General features: G+C 40.4%; 1 protein-coding gene across 3 annotated transcripts in view; it reads left to right on the forward strand.

The window, feature by feature from the left end:
- Ncapg2 (non-SMC condensin II complex subunit G2) overlaps window positions 1–16,690 on the forward strand; it is a 53,929-nt gene that overhangs the window by 17,387 nt on the left and 19,852 nt on the right. For all 3 annotated transcript variants that reach the window (XM_085830722.1, XM_085830721.1, XM_085830723.1), the window contains exons 10-22: window positions 621–713; window positions 1,779–1,904; window positions 2,566–2,745; window positions 3,823–3,975; window positions 5,882–6,104; window positions 6,325–6,428; window positions 10,961–11,134; window positions 13,971–14,041; window positions 14,597–14,747; window positions 14,864–15,037; window positions 15,752–15,868; window positions 15,953–16,093; window positions 16,471–16,570. In XM_085830722.1, the coding sequence (XP_085686848.1) occupies window positions 621–713; window positions 1,779–1,904; window positions 2,566–2,745; window positions 3,823–3,975; window positions 5,882–6,104; window positions 6,325–6,428; window positions 10,961–11,134; window positions 13,971–14,041; window positions 14,597–14,747; window positions 14,864–15,037; window positions 15,752–15,868; window positions 15,953–16,093; window positions 16,471–16,570 (1,807 nt within the window). The remainder of the gene's footprint in view (window positions 1–620; window positions 714–1,778; window positions 1,905–2,565; window positions 2,746–3,822; window positions 3,976–5,881; window positions 6,105–6,324; window positions 6,429–10,960; window positions 11,135–13,970; window positions 14,042–14,596; window positions 14,748–14,863; window positions 15,038–15,751; window positions 15,869–15,952; window positions 16,094–16,470; window positions 16,571–16,690) is intronic.

A 16,690-nucleotide genomic window follows, 5' to 3' on the forward strand; every position in this document is an offset into this window, starting at 1 on the left:
CCCTGGTGGGCAGCAGAGTGTTGAAACCTGTTCTTGTTGGGCACTAAAGAGAGAGCTAAAAAGCAGGGCCAATAGTAGGTTCAAAGAACATTTGAGTCAAGATGAATCAGGCAAAGTCTTGTTCCTGAACCCCTTTTAACTATTCATGCTTCCATTTTGCCCTTATTGTCAGAGCTCTATGGAGGTTATGTGGCTCTTGGTAGGCTAATAATAATTTAATTTTTATATTACTTGTTTTTTGAGATATGGTCTTGCTGAGTTATCCTGGATAGTCTAGAGCTCCTGGTAGGTTTCTTCTGCCACAGAATCTCAATTAGTGTAACAACAGGCATGCATCACTGGATGGTAGGCATTAGAACCCAAGTGGTATTAGAATTCAGAGCCATTGATTGTTATTTTGGCTGTGATTTCTTTTTTCTGATTTGTTGTATTCAAGATTGTCTTGTATCTGCTGTAGGTCTTGCCAGAGAATGTTGTGTCGTAGTGGTGGGGTGGGGTAGAATAACCTTTCCTCTTGTTCCTGAGCTGTTGTGTTTGTTTGGAGATAAACACTACTACATCTGACTCAAATGCCTTATACATAACTACATAGCCTTTCCTTCTCTTTCTTGGGCTTTTAGGTGCTGAGTTACTTTCACCAACAGAAAGTCCGTCAGGGAGTGGAAGAGATGCTGTATAGGTTATATAAGCCCATCCTGTGGAGGGGACTAAAGGTAATATTTTACTGTGTTTCCTAGTGTAGGATGTGCTTGGAATTGATCCTGTGCTAGTTCAGAAGGCAGCTAAAACACTAGAGACAGTACTTTATGGAACTTCAGAACAAAATTTCTTAGGTTTTTGAGCTGTGCTGTTACTGTGTTGCCCATCCTAGCCACCTGGGCTCAAGTGATCTATCTTCCTGCCTCAGTCTCACATGTAAATGGTACTATGAGAATGTGCCACCATTCCTGGCTCTCAGGTTTTAACCTTTATGAAGAGCATTTCTTTGATCTACTTAACTATAAAGGCAGATCAGTTCTGTGCTAAGTAAACAGTCACTGAAAATCGGTGTCTTGGTTTGCACAAACTCAGAGAGATTTGGAAGAGTACCGCCTGCACCACCCGCCTGTTCTTGTACTCTCAAGGCTGTAATGAGGGCAGAAGACAGGGACACTCTGGTTAGCATTCTGATGAATGCCTAGGTCTACACAAATAGCTTTGATTGATTAGAAGGCAGAAACTACCTCTTAATAATCTCTTAATATGACTAACCTTTCTTTTTTAATAGTCTGAAAATTGAAAAGTGTAATCAAATACAGCTTTGAAGTGAGAAAACTGGTCTTTAATATCTCTTGACACTGACTGAGAGTTTGATTTAATTTAAGGATGACCTCACAAAGTTTGGCTATTTACTTTTGTGATGCCAAGGGCAGAGCCCAGGGCTCCACACACATGGCAGAGTGTGTACTTTGCCACTAAGTTACATCCACAGCCCGTTTTTCCTAACTTAAAGGTTAAAATTATCTTATTTTTATTACAATTTATTTGTTTATTTATTAGGAAGTGGTAGCATATGTGGAGGGCAGAGTGTGGCCTGTAGGTGTCAGTTTTCTCCACCATGTGTTCCTTCCTGGGATTGACCTCAGGTTGTTAAATTCAGGCACAAGTGCCCTTGTCCTATGAACATCTTGCTAGCCCCTAAAATTATCTTTCATTTGTAAATAACTCTTTACTGAAATTGTGGAAGTATTAGCTTGGGAACACTCTCTGAACTTCTAAAAGTACTTATATTTTTATAGGCCAGAAATTCTGAAGTTCGATCAAATGCTGCACTGTTGTTTGTTGAAGCATTTCCTATTAGAGATCCAAACTTCATTGCTACTGAAATGGACAGTGAAATTCAGAAGCAGTTTGAAGAACTATATGTACGTATTGCTGTGGAGGGCATTCACTGCTTGCTAACCTATATGTCTTGTAGCTTGCCAGCAGGGCCATCCTACGGACACCCGTTCTGCCCGTGTCCCCAGATGTATAGAACCACACTGTCCCTTTCTCCTCTTTTTAGTTAGTCTTGAGACATTCCATTATGTATCCTTATATAGTTTTCAGGACTATAGCTGTGCATGCCTTGTTCCCAGTAGACGTGTGTTAGCACTTTGACTTGCAGATTTGTCTCTACCACTCCTGCTTTATAGCTTTGTGTCTTTGGGAAACTCATCCATCTTTTCAAGTGTCTTCATCTGTGGCATCGTACGGACTGAAAATATTCAATCAAAAGTGTGCCTGATTGAACATGTGCAGCTTTATTTCATGCCATTAGTCTGTAAACAATATAGTAGAACAGTTACTCATGTACCTCTTATATGGGAAGCGTGGGTCGATGCTGTGTTGCTTTATATGAGTAGCTGCAGATTAGGCTCCTGGATCTATCTAGTCCCCTTCAAAATACCTAGAGACACTGGACTGCGTGGTCACTATTTCTGCAACTTTAAGTATCTGTTAATAAGCTTTAAATTCCCAGGGTACTAATATGTAACACAAACAATAATTTAAAAGTTGTACACCTTTTCTCTCTCCTACTTTTAGAACCTTATAGAAGATCCTTATCCACGGGTCCGTTCCACAGGCATCCTTGGTGTTTGTAAAATATCTTCTAAATATTGGGAAATGATGCCCCCTAACATTCTTGTTGATTTCTTGAAGAAAGTCACAGGGGAGCTGGCATTTGATATAAGCTCAGCGGATGTTCGGTGTTCTGTTTTTAAGGTAAGGTTTTTAAAGGTGGAAAAGTAACATTGTATTATTCAATAGTTTTGTAAAACTATAAGGATTTTGTAGGAAATACAAGGGGAAAATAATAGAAAATTATTTATTACCCTACTCAGTGGGCAAAATGTCACTGATACTGTAGTTATATTTCTACACCAAAACTTTTTTTTTTTTTTTTTGGTTTTTCGAGACAGGGTTTCTCTGTATAGCTCTGGCTGTCCTGGAACTCACTTTGTAGACCAGGCTGGCCTCGAACTCAGAAATCCGCCTGCCTCTGCCTCCCGAGTGCTGGGATTAAAGGCGTGCGCCACCACGCCCGGCAAAACTTTTTTTGGTATACTTTTATTTTTAAAATAAAAATTATTGTATGTGTATGGGTGGTTTGGCTGTATGTTATGTGTATAGCTGGTGCCCATGGTGTTGGGTCTCATGGAACTAGAGTTACAGATGGTTGTGAGCCATTAGGTGCTGGGAACTGAACTAAGGTCCTCTCGTAGAGGAGCCAGAAGCATTGGATTGTCCTGGAGCTAGTGTTAAAGGTGGTTGAGAGACACAGGTGCCTGCTGTGGGTGCTGGAAACTGAACTTGAGCTCTCTGCAAGCAAGTATATGATTTTCATTGCTGAGCTATATCTTCAGTCTCCAAACTAAGCTTTTAAAATCCAGATTTAAAGTATTTTCTAGCTAGGTGTGTAGCCAAGACCTATAATAATAGAAATGCTCAGGAGGCTGAGGCAGGAAGATTCCGAGTTTGAAGTCACTTGGGTTGCCTAGAAACCCTGTTTCAAAGAAAAGTGTTTTCTCTATAAAATGTCTAGTTGCCATAGTACTAGTTTTGGGCCGGGCATAGTATTCTAGCTCTATAAAAGTCCTCCCTTTTGCCTCTATGGAGTGTCTTACTGAGTCATTTCACCAGCACCAAAGCATGCCTTTTTTGATGTGCAGTTTCTTGGAGGTGTGTGTTTGTTTTCTGGCAAGGATGGGACTCAGCATCCTCTTAGATGCTTCCTACCTAAATGTTTTATTGGTGTGTTCTAATTTGAAGTGCTTTCTTCCCTCTCCCCACTCCCTGTAGTGTTTGCCAATTATTTTGGATAACAAGCTGAGCCACCCATTATTAGAACAGCTTTTGCCAACACTCAGGTATAGTCTCCATGATAACTCAGAGAAAGTGCGAGTGGCTTTTGTGGATTTGCTGCTGAAGATCAAGGCTGTGAGAGCTGCAAAGGTAAGAGGACAAGTTAAGAGAAACTGAGGGAGACAAAGGACATTCGTCACCACCCAACAGAAAGACCTTCCAATTACATTTTAATCAATTTGATAACTAATATATTTGCTAGATTGTCAGAAAATGTGGTTTTATGTTTCTAATGAAAGGTTCTAGAAATAATGTGTGTTTCATTTTGCAAAGACTAATATAAGCAATCACCTTTATATATTTTCTCTCTCTCTCTCTCTCTCTCTTTTTTTTTTTTTCCCTTGAGACGGTTTCCCTGTGTAGCTCTGGCTGTCCTGGAACTCACAGTGTAGACCAGACTGGCCTTGAACTCAGAAATTCTCCTGCCTCTGCCTCCCAAGTGCTGGGATTAAAGGCATGCACTACCACACTGGGCACCTTTATATATATTTTTAATCATTATTCATGTATGATGGGGCTTGTATGCACAGTATACTTGTGGAAGTCAGAAGAGAACTTGAAGGACTTGATTCTTTCTACCATGTGGGTTCCAGAGATCGAACCCTGGTTGTTAGTCTTGGTGATAAGCACCTTTAGCTCCTGAGCCATCTTGCAGGCTATTATATTTTTTATCACATGTTAAAAACATTGAAATATTTGATGGGTCTATACATTTTTAGCACTTATATATTACTTGCGAAGGTTAGCTGAAAGCCGTTCTCCTTTTTTTTTCTTTTTAAACAAGAATTGCTTGTAACATGGTAAACATGCACTGGGTATAGGCCAATTTATTGACATCTTAAAGAGGACATGAAAGTCACTTTATTTCCAGTTCTAATTTAGTTTTTTTTCCTTTCTTTTTCCTTTTTTTTTTCCTTTTTTTTTTTTTTTTGACCTTTTTTCTCTGATAATGGGGATTGAACTCAGGACCTCATAAATGTTAGATGGGTGCTCTTATCACTGAGACAAGAGAGCTTCAAGGTTAAAAGGAGTTCAAGGCTAGTGTGCCTGACATGCGTGGAAATACCCATTGCTGGGGGCATTGCCTCCCACATTATCTGCCTGTGTGCTGTTCAGAATGACAACTTATACCTTGGAAGAATGTATATCTTATCTGGACTTAGCCTTTGGCTAAGAAGTATATTTGTGTTGGTGAGGATAGACATGGGCTCTATGGAGGAGCTGCCCAGGTGCTAGAAGCCCATGCTAGAGTTGGAGTTGGAGTTTAGTTGGCAGAGTACCTGTCTAGATTACACAAAGGCCTGGGTTCAATCCCTAGCATAAATATGTGTGGTACTGTGTGGCTATGATTCTAGTATTCAGGAGGTAGAGGCAAGATGATCAGAAGTTTAAGTTAATCTTCGGCTACAAAGTACATTTGAGGCTGGGCCAGGATACTTGAGATCCTGTCTTAAAACACACACAAACACAAAAACCATCACCATAAACAGTGCTAATGTCTGTCCCTTGTGGAATGTGCATTTGTGTGAGTTTTTGAGTTGGACAAGGAGACTGTTCACAGTAGGAGTGAGCCAGCAGTCCTCGAGTGTTAGGGAGGGATGGTCTGGGTCTCTTAAGAGAGATGAGTAAGGTGTTCACATCAAAACTATTAATAGATAAAAAAAAAAATCTTCCTGTTAGATCAGCCAGTGGATTTTAGACCTACAAATGTAGAAGTTACCATCTTGATTAAGTAGAGCTATTATTCGTGCATGAATCATGCTGCTAAAGAGGCCTAGTTGGCCTTTCCACAGCCTCATGCTATACCTTACATTTACATTTCCTTAAAATGTAGATTTGCTCACAGAAAAGTCAGATTCTGGTATAGGTATTAGAAAGAATTATTCTTGAGTAGAAAAAAATTAGTTCTTTGGTTATATTCTGGAAACTTGCAGTCTTCAAGATTATAGGAACCACTGCTTATTTCCTTTTGCATGTCTCTACCCTCACCTCCTAGTTTTGGAAAATATGCCCCATGGAGGACATTTTGGTTCGTCTAGAAATGGATTCTCGGCCTGTATCTCGACGCCTGGTGAGCCTCATCTTCAACTCTTTTCTGCCCGTGAACCAGCCAGAGGAGGTGTGGTGTGAGCGCTGTGTCACGCTGATCCAGATGAATCGCGCAGCTGCCAGGAGGTTCTATCAGTATGCCCATGAGCATACCGCCAGCACCAACATAGGTCTGAATCTCTGCTTCCCCCATCTCTTGCTGCCTCTCACCTAGCAAAGTGCACAGTAGAGATGCTCAGTATTCTCACTTAGGAAGCTTCATGCTTTCTTGCATCCCTTAATGATTTTCCTTAAAGAGATACTCTTTACTATTTGAGATTATAGTTTTCCAATTGGAAAGCTGATGTTATAGAAGATGCATTTATATGTTGATTATCTTCACCACTGTAGCAAAGCTCATCCATGTCATCCGCCACTGCTTGAACGCCTGTATCCAGAGGACCCTGAGAGAGGGCCCAGAGGCCCATAAGGAGTGCGAGAAGGAGAATGCCAGTGTAAGTGTCTCTCCTACTTCACACTAAACACAAGCAGGATTTGTTTTGGTATCATTTCTATAGGATGTTAGGATGTTTTAGTTTCCCATGCATTTCAGTAAACATACTTAAGTACAACTTTTGAAAAGTCATAAATTATATTTTTTAAAGAGTTATGGTATATCTTTTGTACTTAACTTTTAGAGTCTGGTAGGATTTTGTAAAAAGAATATTCTTGCTGGTGACCGCTTGACCCATATTTCTTTGTCCTAGCCCTCTCTGTGTTCTGTTCATCTTGGGTGTAACACTATTGAGCTAGATTCTGGACATGGAGCTGGTGTCTGTGAGAGTCACTAATATGATCTTCTAGAAACACTTGGGAATGAACTTCTGGGTGCAAGCTTTTTGTAGAATTGGCTTAAATGAGTCTTTTAGTAATCCCCAAATATCTAATAATAGCCAGTTGAGACTTGACCGGTTTCAAGCAGTATCGTAAGCTTATATATAGGCACTTCAAATTTAGATATCTAAAGTAAAACTTGAGGGATTTTTTTTTCCAGTACCCAAATAGATTAGAAATCTGTGCTGTATCACAAAACAAGATTTCCTTTGCTAAAGTTCTGTGATAGAATGCTTACTTCATGACAAAGTCCTGGGGCTTGCTCCTGCTACGCTGTGACCCGTCTAGAGAGAGTAAGCAGTTCTATTCAGGCGGCCTCTTCCATGGATTATGCCAATGTCATGGTTATCTCAGTGTGTCTCCCCCATGGCATCTTGACAGGCAACTAGCTCCACCCCTGAGTCCTTTTCTCTTTGTCCCTCCCTTTGGCTTGGCTGGACTGAAATTGTCAGTAAAAACTGCTGAAGAATTTAGAAAGTAGGTGTGCAGTGGAGGGCAAACAGAATAGAGAATGTTGTGATGTCATGTTCAAACCTAGGCTGACCAGTATCTTTTCTTGTGCTCAGAGCTGTCTGATTGGTAGAGTTTGAGTCCCTTCTGCTCTTTTACTCACTCTGCATTATAGATAGGGTATTTAAAGTTTTGCCAAGACTGCCACATGAGATAGTTGACATTGGCAAAAATGGGTAAACATATCTTGCTGTGGGCCACTGAAATTGAAAATGACTTTGCAGAAGAGGCCATGAATTTGGTAATGTACTAGTTGAGAATGTTTTTTGTTTTCTTTTTTAACTTTATTAGATATTTTCTTTTTTCTTTTTTTTTTTGGTTTTTCGAGACAGGGTTTCTCTGTATAGCCCTGGCTGTCCTGGAACTCACTTTGTAGACCAGGCTGGCCTCGAACTCAGAAATCCGCCTGCCTCTGCCTCCCGAGTGCTGGGATTAAAGGCGTGCGCCACCACGCCCGGCGATATTTTCTTTATTTACATTTTAAATGCTATCCTAAAAGTTCCCTATACCCTCCCCCCTCCCTGCTCCCCTACCCACCCACTCCCACTTCATGGCCCTGGCGTGTAAGACCTAGGGGCCTCTCTTCCCAATGATGGCCAACTAGGCCATCTTCTGCTACATATGCAGCTAGAGACACGAGCTCTGGGGGTTCTGGTTATTTCATATTGTTGTCTCTCCTATAGGGCTGCAGACCCCTTCAGCTCCTTGGGTACTGGTTAGTTCACATTGCTGTTCCTCCTGTAGGATTGTAGACCCCTTCAGCTCCTTGGGTCCTGATTAGTTCATATTGTTGTCCCTCCTATAGGGCTGCAGACCCCTTCAGCTCTTTGGGGAGAATGTTTTACAGATTGTGAATATTGAATATGTTTTTTGTTTTTTGGAAAGTTAAAAAGTCCTTAGTTTTTTATTCCTGGTACCACTACCACAATTTATAGGGCAATATACTTGATGTAATGAAAAGAGAAAGAAAAAACAAAACTACAACAGATAAAAGACCTCAGAAATATACATCTAATTGACGCTACATTGCATTAATCAATAGCTGCATTTTTTGCAGACTGTGGCTATGGCTATGACAGTACTGAACAAGAAGGGTTTCCTGTTTAAGCTACAGTGACTTTTCTGACTACGGATCATTGTTCCTTCTGTGGCTGATTTTTACAGTTCCTCTAACACATTTGGGACAACTGTCTCAAAGTAACCTGCAGCTTTCCTAACAACTCCTCGCTTTCTCTCCTGCTAAGAACTGTAGCTGTTTCTGTTTTATTTTAAAACCTTCTGCTACCATATCCACCACTTCCACCTCTAGACTCATAGCCACCACCATAGGGACTGCCTGAGCTTCTTCCACCAAAATTGTCCCCCTTCGTGGGTCCTTAATTTGATTGTTGTTGTCCACTATAATTTCCAAAGTCATTATGGTTCCCACCACCACCATAGTTACTTCCACCAAAATTTCCTCCTTCATTGTAACCATCATATCCTCTACCACTATATTCATCACCATATCCACCACCTTGGTTTCCATATCCTGGCCCACTACCTCCATAACCTCCTCTACTGCTGTAACCAGGATCACCACCATAGTTGCCACCATCACCTCCAAATCCATTGTATCCACCAGAAGACATTCTTTAACCCTGTTACTAACAGCTACATACTACTGTGAAAGCTTGCAGTACCTTTTAGGTCAAGTTCTATCTACATCATTAAAAAAGACAATCATTTCCCCTGTACCTAATGTAAAGACATATAATTTGCTATATAAATTCTCATTCTAGGTTGACAGAGGCTCAGAATACACATCTACACTGTAATTCATGTTAGAAAAAAAAATAACTTGTCATATAAGTACATTTAGAACATATATATAGCTAAAATATTTTGTTTTTGAGGTAGTCTCACTATGTAGCCCTGGAAGTCCCAGGGTTGTTTTGAATTTGTGACAGTCCTCCTCCTTATTGCTTCCTGAGTGCTGGGATTATAAGCACACACTACTATGCCCAAGGTTTTAAAGAATTTTTTTTAAAGATTTTTTTCATGGTGCCAGGCATGGAGGTATAGAAATTTAATCCCAGGACTTGGGTGGTAGAGGCAAATGGGTCTCTGTGAGTTCAAGAATAGCATGGTCGGGGGCTAGTGAGATGGCTCAGCGGTTAAGAGTGCTGACTGCTCTTCCAAAGGTCCTGAGTTCAAATCCCAGCAACCACATGGTGGCTCACAACCATTCGTAACGAAATCTGATGCTCTTTTCTGGAGATAGCTATAGTGTACAGTGTATAAATAAATAAATAAATAAATAAAAAAGAAAGAAAAGAAAAAAGAAAAAGAATAGCATGGAATAGCATGGTCTACATAGCTAATGTAGAAAGACTCTATCTCAAACAATCAGAGACTTTTTCATGGCCATCAATTAATGTCCAGAGATAGTCTTTGCTAAAATAAAACCTTGGAACTATTACTTAGGGGCCTGTTATTATAGTCTAGCTTGGTATTATGCTAAAATAAAATAAGGAACCATTACTTAAGAACCTAGTACATTATTCAAGTGTTATTCTCAAAGGAGAAGAGTTGGTTTCATAAATTTTAATGAGTCTGCTGTGCTAAAATATTGAGCTTCTGTGGTTTACTTTAAAATAAATAAATGACTTCTGTTTCTTAGGCTGTTCACATGGTGTAATGCTCAGTATAAATGTAAGTGTACTCTATTAAGTAGGTTTTCTGTTCAGAGTGAGAACACAGAAAAGGTAAGGTCAAGGCAGAAGGAAAACTTTTGATCAGTTTGTCACATTATGCTTCTGATAGTATCCAAGCCACCAGCAGATTGCTTTATCAGTCTGCTTGGCCTTATTACATTTCATAGCATTTAGTGCATGCTGACACAACTACTGGGGAGAAAGTATGTTTGCTTCTTTGTATTCTTATTAATCAGGATCAGTTTTGTACTCACAGTTGAATGGTGAGAACTGAGCTGAGTCATCCTCCTCATCTCAACATGAGGAAGTTACTTCCATCATCTGTGTGTCTGTGTGTCTCCACGGGCCAGTCACTGATAGGCAAATCACCAGCTCTGAGACAGGGATTTTGTTATGCACATCTAGTTTGCACTGAACATTCTGCTATGGGGATCATTGTGAACTACCAGCATAATAGGAAAGTATAAACAGGTTTGTTTTTCAATAACTCTAAGAGACCTATGATTTTAGTGGTGGTTGGCTACCATTAATTACTTTCCAGCTATAAGTTATATCTTGCTGGTCTTAGGAAAAAAGTGTCTAGCAGTCAGTGCCTACTGGGTAGGCCAAAGTTGTACAGCCATGCTTAGCAATGCTCTTGTACTGTAACCCCATTTGCATGGGGTGTGGTAAAGAGTACTAGTTTCTGATTTTAGAAAAGTTGTAGTTCATATAGACTTTCATTTAAAAAAAATAGTTAATTTACAGTTGATCTCTTGGATGGAATTTGGAAATAAATCTACATTCCTAGTCCAGTTAGGTTCTAAGGTAGTGAAGAAAGTTTTATTGTACCATAGAAGTTGACATTGCATTATTTATATTGTTTGTGTCTGTAATTCTGAGCTGTGCTTTAGGACTTTTAATACTTGTTAGTAGATTCTTTCACAGTCGCATTATTTATGTCTTAGGTACTAGATAAAACATTGTCAGTGAACGACACTGCGTCCATGGCAGGCTTACTAGAAATCATTGTGATCCTCTGGAAGAACATCCATAGAAGCCTGGAAAATAATAAAGAGGCTAAAATTTATACCATTAACAAGTTTGCAGCTGTGCTTCCAGAGTACCTGAAGGTATTCAAGGTAAGTCTGGGCCATTCTTACAAGTAAGCTTATGGTGACAGGCTTCATCTTTAGGAGAAGTTCTGCCCTGTATATACAGCGGGAAGGTTGTAGTGACCCTTACCTTGGCATGAGGAGATATATATATATATATCTCCTCATGTATGTATATGTGTATATATATACACACACATACATACATATATATATTTTTAAAATGTACTCTGGTGATTTCATTTACTTCCTTTATTTTGATGCTATGCACTGCTCCTGTTCTCCTTTCTTATTCCCTCTCATGCTCTCTGAGCCCTTTTTTCCCAACATGACTTTGTTGTTTGTTTTTTCGAGACAGGGTTTCTCTGTGTAGCCCTGGCTGTTCTGGAACTCACTTTGTAGACCAAGCTGGCCTCGAACTCAGAAATCCGCCTGCCTCTGCCTCCTGAGTGCTGGGATTAAAAGTGTGCGCCACCATGCCCGGCTTGACTTTTAAGTCTTTTAAACAATTTTTTATCTCCTGCGTTTAATTAAGGTTGATTGCTTGCATACATATGGGTGCCACTTTATTTACCAGATTATGGACAAGAAAGATGACTTTTCGCCCAGCTGCTATTAACTTCCAATAACTCCTCAGCTAGGAGTGGAGTCTCACAAGCTCATTCCATACTGGAATATTGAAGGGGTCAATCTTGTATAGTCTTGTCCAGCTAACCACAGCCTCTATGAATTTATTGGTGCCACAGCTGTGTCATGTCTGGAGAATAGCAGTTTCCTCTATTCTTTGAGTCTTGCGTTGTTTTTTTTTTTTTTTTCCTGCTTCCTTTTCTATGATGTTCTCTGAGTTTTGGTGGGGAAGGAGTTGATGGTGGTATCCCATTTAGGGCTGAGTATTCAACAGTCAGTCTCAGTACTTTTACCAGGTATGAGTCTCTGCATTAATTGATACCTACCTCAAAAAGAGGCTTCTTTGACCAAGGTTAAAACTGGCACTAATCTATGGGTTGAAACTTAGAGATTTAGAAAGCAGTGTTTGATAGCATGCACACTTAGCAAAGTCAAAGCAGTAGCTTTCCCCACTAGGACTTATACTATAACCATAGCTTTTGGCCAGTTTTAAAGTGGTTTTCTCCACATCAGTTATGCCACTATTACACCAGTGGGTACATCTTGCTTGACACATCAGTATTGTTGCTTTCAGGGTTTGCTGCAGGGAAAGACCATCAGTTGCCTCTCTAGCAGCTTGCATAGCAAGTCACCCCAAAAGAAGAAGTTTTTTGGCTGAGTTCCTGCCTGATTTCTCTTTGTCTTACAATCAAAGTGTATAGTATCCTCTGCAATTAGATCTTAACATGTATGTCCAGTAGGCAACCGAGAACACTGACAATAGCTTGCGTTATTTTAGTTTTGTTCTGGGACCTCCCTTATCAACAACTCAGAGAAATCCCATGCCTGGCAGTAGGATTTTCATTTAATAGCTTGTGTTTTTAGGAGTAGCATTAGCCACCCATGCAGGGTACTTCTATTCAATCACCATTAAAAAAGAAACATCATATTTTCTAGTTAGTTTACGAAGTAGGATTCTATAAGGATTTTTAATACATTCTTGGTTTTCGTTAACCCTCCCTCCTCTGTTTCTTGCCTGCCCCTTCTCCCATCCACACTAAACCTTTCTGCCCTCAATATTCTCCCTGTTTGCTTTTGTAAAACATGCACAAAGATACGTTTACTTGGCAAATAAAAAAACTTTTATACTTTTCCTGGCATGTTTTGGAGTATATGTAATTTGGTGAGATGGTTAAATTGAGCTACTAAGTACGTTAATGGGAGTTAGTTAATTGAATGCAGGTGAATAATACATCTCACTTTAATTTTGTTCTTTCTGTATTTGTGTTTATTTTCAGGAAAATTATTTTTCCCCCCTTTGGGATCCTCATTCTCTTAGCAAAGAATTATGTTGTGTTTTGGTGTGTGTGTGTGTGTGTATGTGTGTGTGTGTATGTTTAGGATGGACACAGTTATTCTCTTCCTTATTCATTGAGGGATGGTCTATGAGTTCAATCTAGTACTCATCAATATGGCTAGTTTAGCTAGTCAGCTTGCTCTGAGGATCCCCTGTCTCTACTTTCTGAGCACTGGAATTACAGATAGGCTGCCACACCCACCCAGAATTTATGTGGGTTTTGGGAATCCCAACTCCAGCCTTGAAACTTGAATGGCAAGGACTTTAGCTACTGAGCCATCTCCCCATCCCTTACGTGGTATTCCTGATGGAATCTGAGCAATTAAAATTTGCTCAGTTAACTTTACTGTTGCAATAATAATACTAATTAAGCTACAGTTTATTGCACTTAATATACTTTAGGTTTCACTGTGCTCATTTTCTTGTGGTTTGGCTCCTTCAGTCTCTAGTAGCACTCTGCATTTTAGGAGGAGAAAACTGACTATGTTTAGGTCCTTTCCCCTGTGTTTCACTTGGTTCGAGCTATTAGATGTAGGATTAGATGTAGGACTGTAATTTATTTTGCAGCTACAAAGCATGTGCATTCCCTCAAAGAATGTTGTCTGATTGATCTTGTATAATATTATCTGAATAGCATAGTCCTCTCAAGAGTGTTGTTCAGGATAAGTAATTAGTGAACTTTTTCCTGTCATCAGAAGTATTGAAAGTATATACATACAGTTCCATGGCTGTACTTGCTGCAGTTAGTATTGCTCAGTAGGAAAGGTGGTATAGAAATGTCAGGATTCTTGATTCAAGTAATCTCATCTTCAGCCTGAGGGACATTTAGATTTGATTTTCTCTAGACCCTGACTATTGTCAAATCCTGCATAAGCTTGATGTTTCTTTTTATGTTCCCAGGATGAGCGCTGCAAGATCCCTTTGTTCATGCTAATGTCCTTCTTGCCAGCCTCTGCTGTCCCTGTGTTCAGGTATGCTGTCACAGTGCAAGAATCTGTCCTCATTGGGGTTTGCTGTCACCTACTACGTGTCTCTCCTGCCTTCCCTGCTGCTGTATGGAAAGATAATTAGGATATGATTTCAGAGGGCTCTGAAGTTGTTAAGAGAGACCATGAGGACCTGACTATAACTTCACCTGATGTCTGGACATATTCTCATGTCCAGAGTAGTTATCTCTAGAGCCCAGGTCACTGCTGACTGTGCTGTGAATACACATGGGATGGAGTTAGGTGGGTAGGGAAATGGGAAGGATCTAGGAGGAGTTGGGGGAGGAAAGAATTGTGATCAGAATATATGGGGAAAAAAAAAAGAAAAAAAATAATGCCCTAAATTAGGACCCCAGGAAGACAGCTGGCTCTAGAACAGGAGGTTGAGGTATGGGTCGTGTCCTTTTGCAGCTGCGCACTGTTCTGGGTTTCATGGAACAAGTACCAGTGTAACTATGAGGCCTGTGTTTCCTTGATACAAATTAAGTGGGAGCTTTCTGTAGAGATTTTAACCATGTTTTCTGTACTTGACATTTTCAGCTGTGGTGTGATTTCTGTTCTGAGAAATCAAGAGAGTGTTACAGGCAGGAGCTACTGTACCTTGCTTGATTGTCTCTGTTCCTGGGGGCAAGTGGGGCATGTCCTGGAGCTCATTGTGGACTGGCTGCCTACAGTGCCACCTCAAGCCAAGGTTTGTATATAGCAGTGGCCCTGGAATGTGGAGAACAAGGGCATCTGGCCACTGTACAGAGTTAGTTCTGGGAACACAAGCTCTAATTGCCTCTTTGCTTCACTGCTTTCCTTCAGAGTAACTTGGCCTCTAAACGGAAAGTGGAAATCAATGACACGTGCTCAGTGAAACCTGAGTTAGCATTGTTGTACATGGAGTATTTGCTGACCCATCCCAAGAATCGAGAGTGTCTCCTCTCTGTACCCCAGAAGAAACTGAACCAGCTTTTAAAAGCACTCGAGGGATCCAAGGTAACTACTTATCCCGGACGTTAAAGTGACTTCATATAGCAGTAACAGTGATGCAGTAAGATAGAGTTTTCATGTTTTTGGTGCTGTAATGTTTGCAAGCTGGAAAAGAATTGAGAATGAGCATCTAGACTCTGAAGTGTACAGGGGAGGCTGGGAGCAGAGCCATTTCCAGGACCTGTCTCCTTACAAGCAGTGTTTAGAGACCACATTTCTCCAAGGTTTCTAGTGTGTCAGGGCTCCAGTCCTCATCTCTTCTCTCAGAATAGGCTTCTAGCATAGTGGTCAGTGAGGAAATACTAGCTCTCTTAAGTCTTAAGCTGTGTTTTCTAGGAATCTTAGGAAACTATGTGACATGAATTCATTGTTCCCCAAGTGCCCTTTGGAATCTTTTTTTTCCTGTGCTGCCACCCTGACCACCTCTTGTATGATTCGCCACTGAACAGTCCTTATTGCTACCACCCAGGATGGTGGTTCAGAGGAGCCTGCCTTGAGGAAATGGACTGGGTACTTGTGGGTAGTGGTTCTGTGGCCCCGTGCACCTGCCAACTGTGTTGTGTGCTTCTGATGCTCAGCAGGTAGTGCTAGGTGCAAGGATGGCAGCCCGAGCTGCACTGCTATAACCCTCTTGGGGGCCTGTAGACCATGCACTTTCCACCTTGTTTTGATGTAGTCACATGTCACTCAGAGTGTGGGCTCTGGCTTGTAATTTTACAGGCAGAACTGGAATCATTTCTTCAGTCTCCAAGTGGGAATCCTCTCAACTTCAACAAAGCAACTGCCCTGCATGCCTTTGGTCTGTACTGTCGGATGAGCGTCCATCTTCAGTACAAGGTATGCTGTCTGATTCTTGTGGTTTAAGCATAATGTATCAAAGCTGCTTTTGTTATTTATTAGCTTCCTTGTTGTGTTGGATAGTTCTGCTCAGAAGAGAAAATTCATCTGTCCATCTTGGATGACACTGGGTCTTGGTTAGAAAACAAAGTTTTACCTCTTCTTGAAGACCAAGAAGAGGAGTATCTGAAGCTTCGGAAGGATGTTTATCAACAGATAATCCAGGTCAGCCGCTGAGATACAAAGCTTGTTCTCTTGACCCTTTGCTGTATTTTCTTGATGGCTTATTTTGTTGTAAAGAGGTTTTATACCCTTATATTGCTTTACAATACCTTAAATGGCATTTCTTTTTACAAAACACAATATACATAATTTCAATGCAGTTTAACATGTTGGCTAGGTTGGTGGAATTGAATACACTGTCTATAGAGTTCTTATAAAAACAATGAAAATATATGTATTTATGGAAATTCCTTTAGGAAAATAGTTGTAGACATCTTGTTATAAAATTAGTACATCACATCTTGGAGAGGATTTGTGGGCTTGACTGCCTTCCTTGTTAAATGGTTTTTGTTGTTAATGGACCCTTGCATGTCTTACAGACTTACCTGGCTGTGTGTAAAGATGTTGTTATGGTGGGACTTGGAGATCCTAAATTTCAAATGCAACTTTTACAGCGGAGTTTTGGAATAATGAAAACAGGTACCATAGTATTATTCATCCATTAAGGGAACATTTGAAGTAATACGTATTTATGGCTGGTCCCTTATTCCCTCCCTCTGTAGATAAGAATCTGGCTTCCAAGGAACTGACATGTGTTCC

The sequence above is a fragment of the Mus caroli genome, unplaced genomic scaffold, assembly GCF_978045245.1.
Source record: "Mus caroli unplaced genomic scaffold, Mus_caroli_1 scaffold_14, whole genome shotgun sequence".
Taxonomy (NCBI): domain Eukaryota; kingdom Metazoa; phylum Chordata; class Mammalia; order Rodentia; family Muridae; genus Mus; species Mus caroli.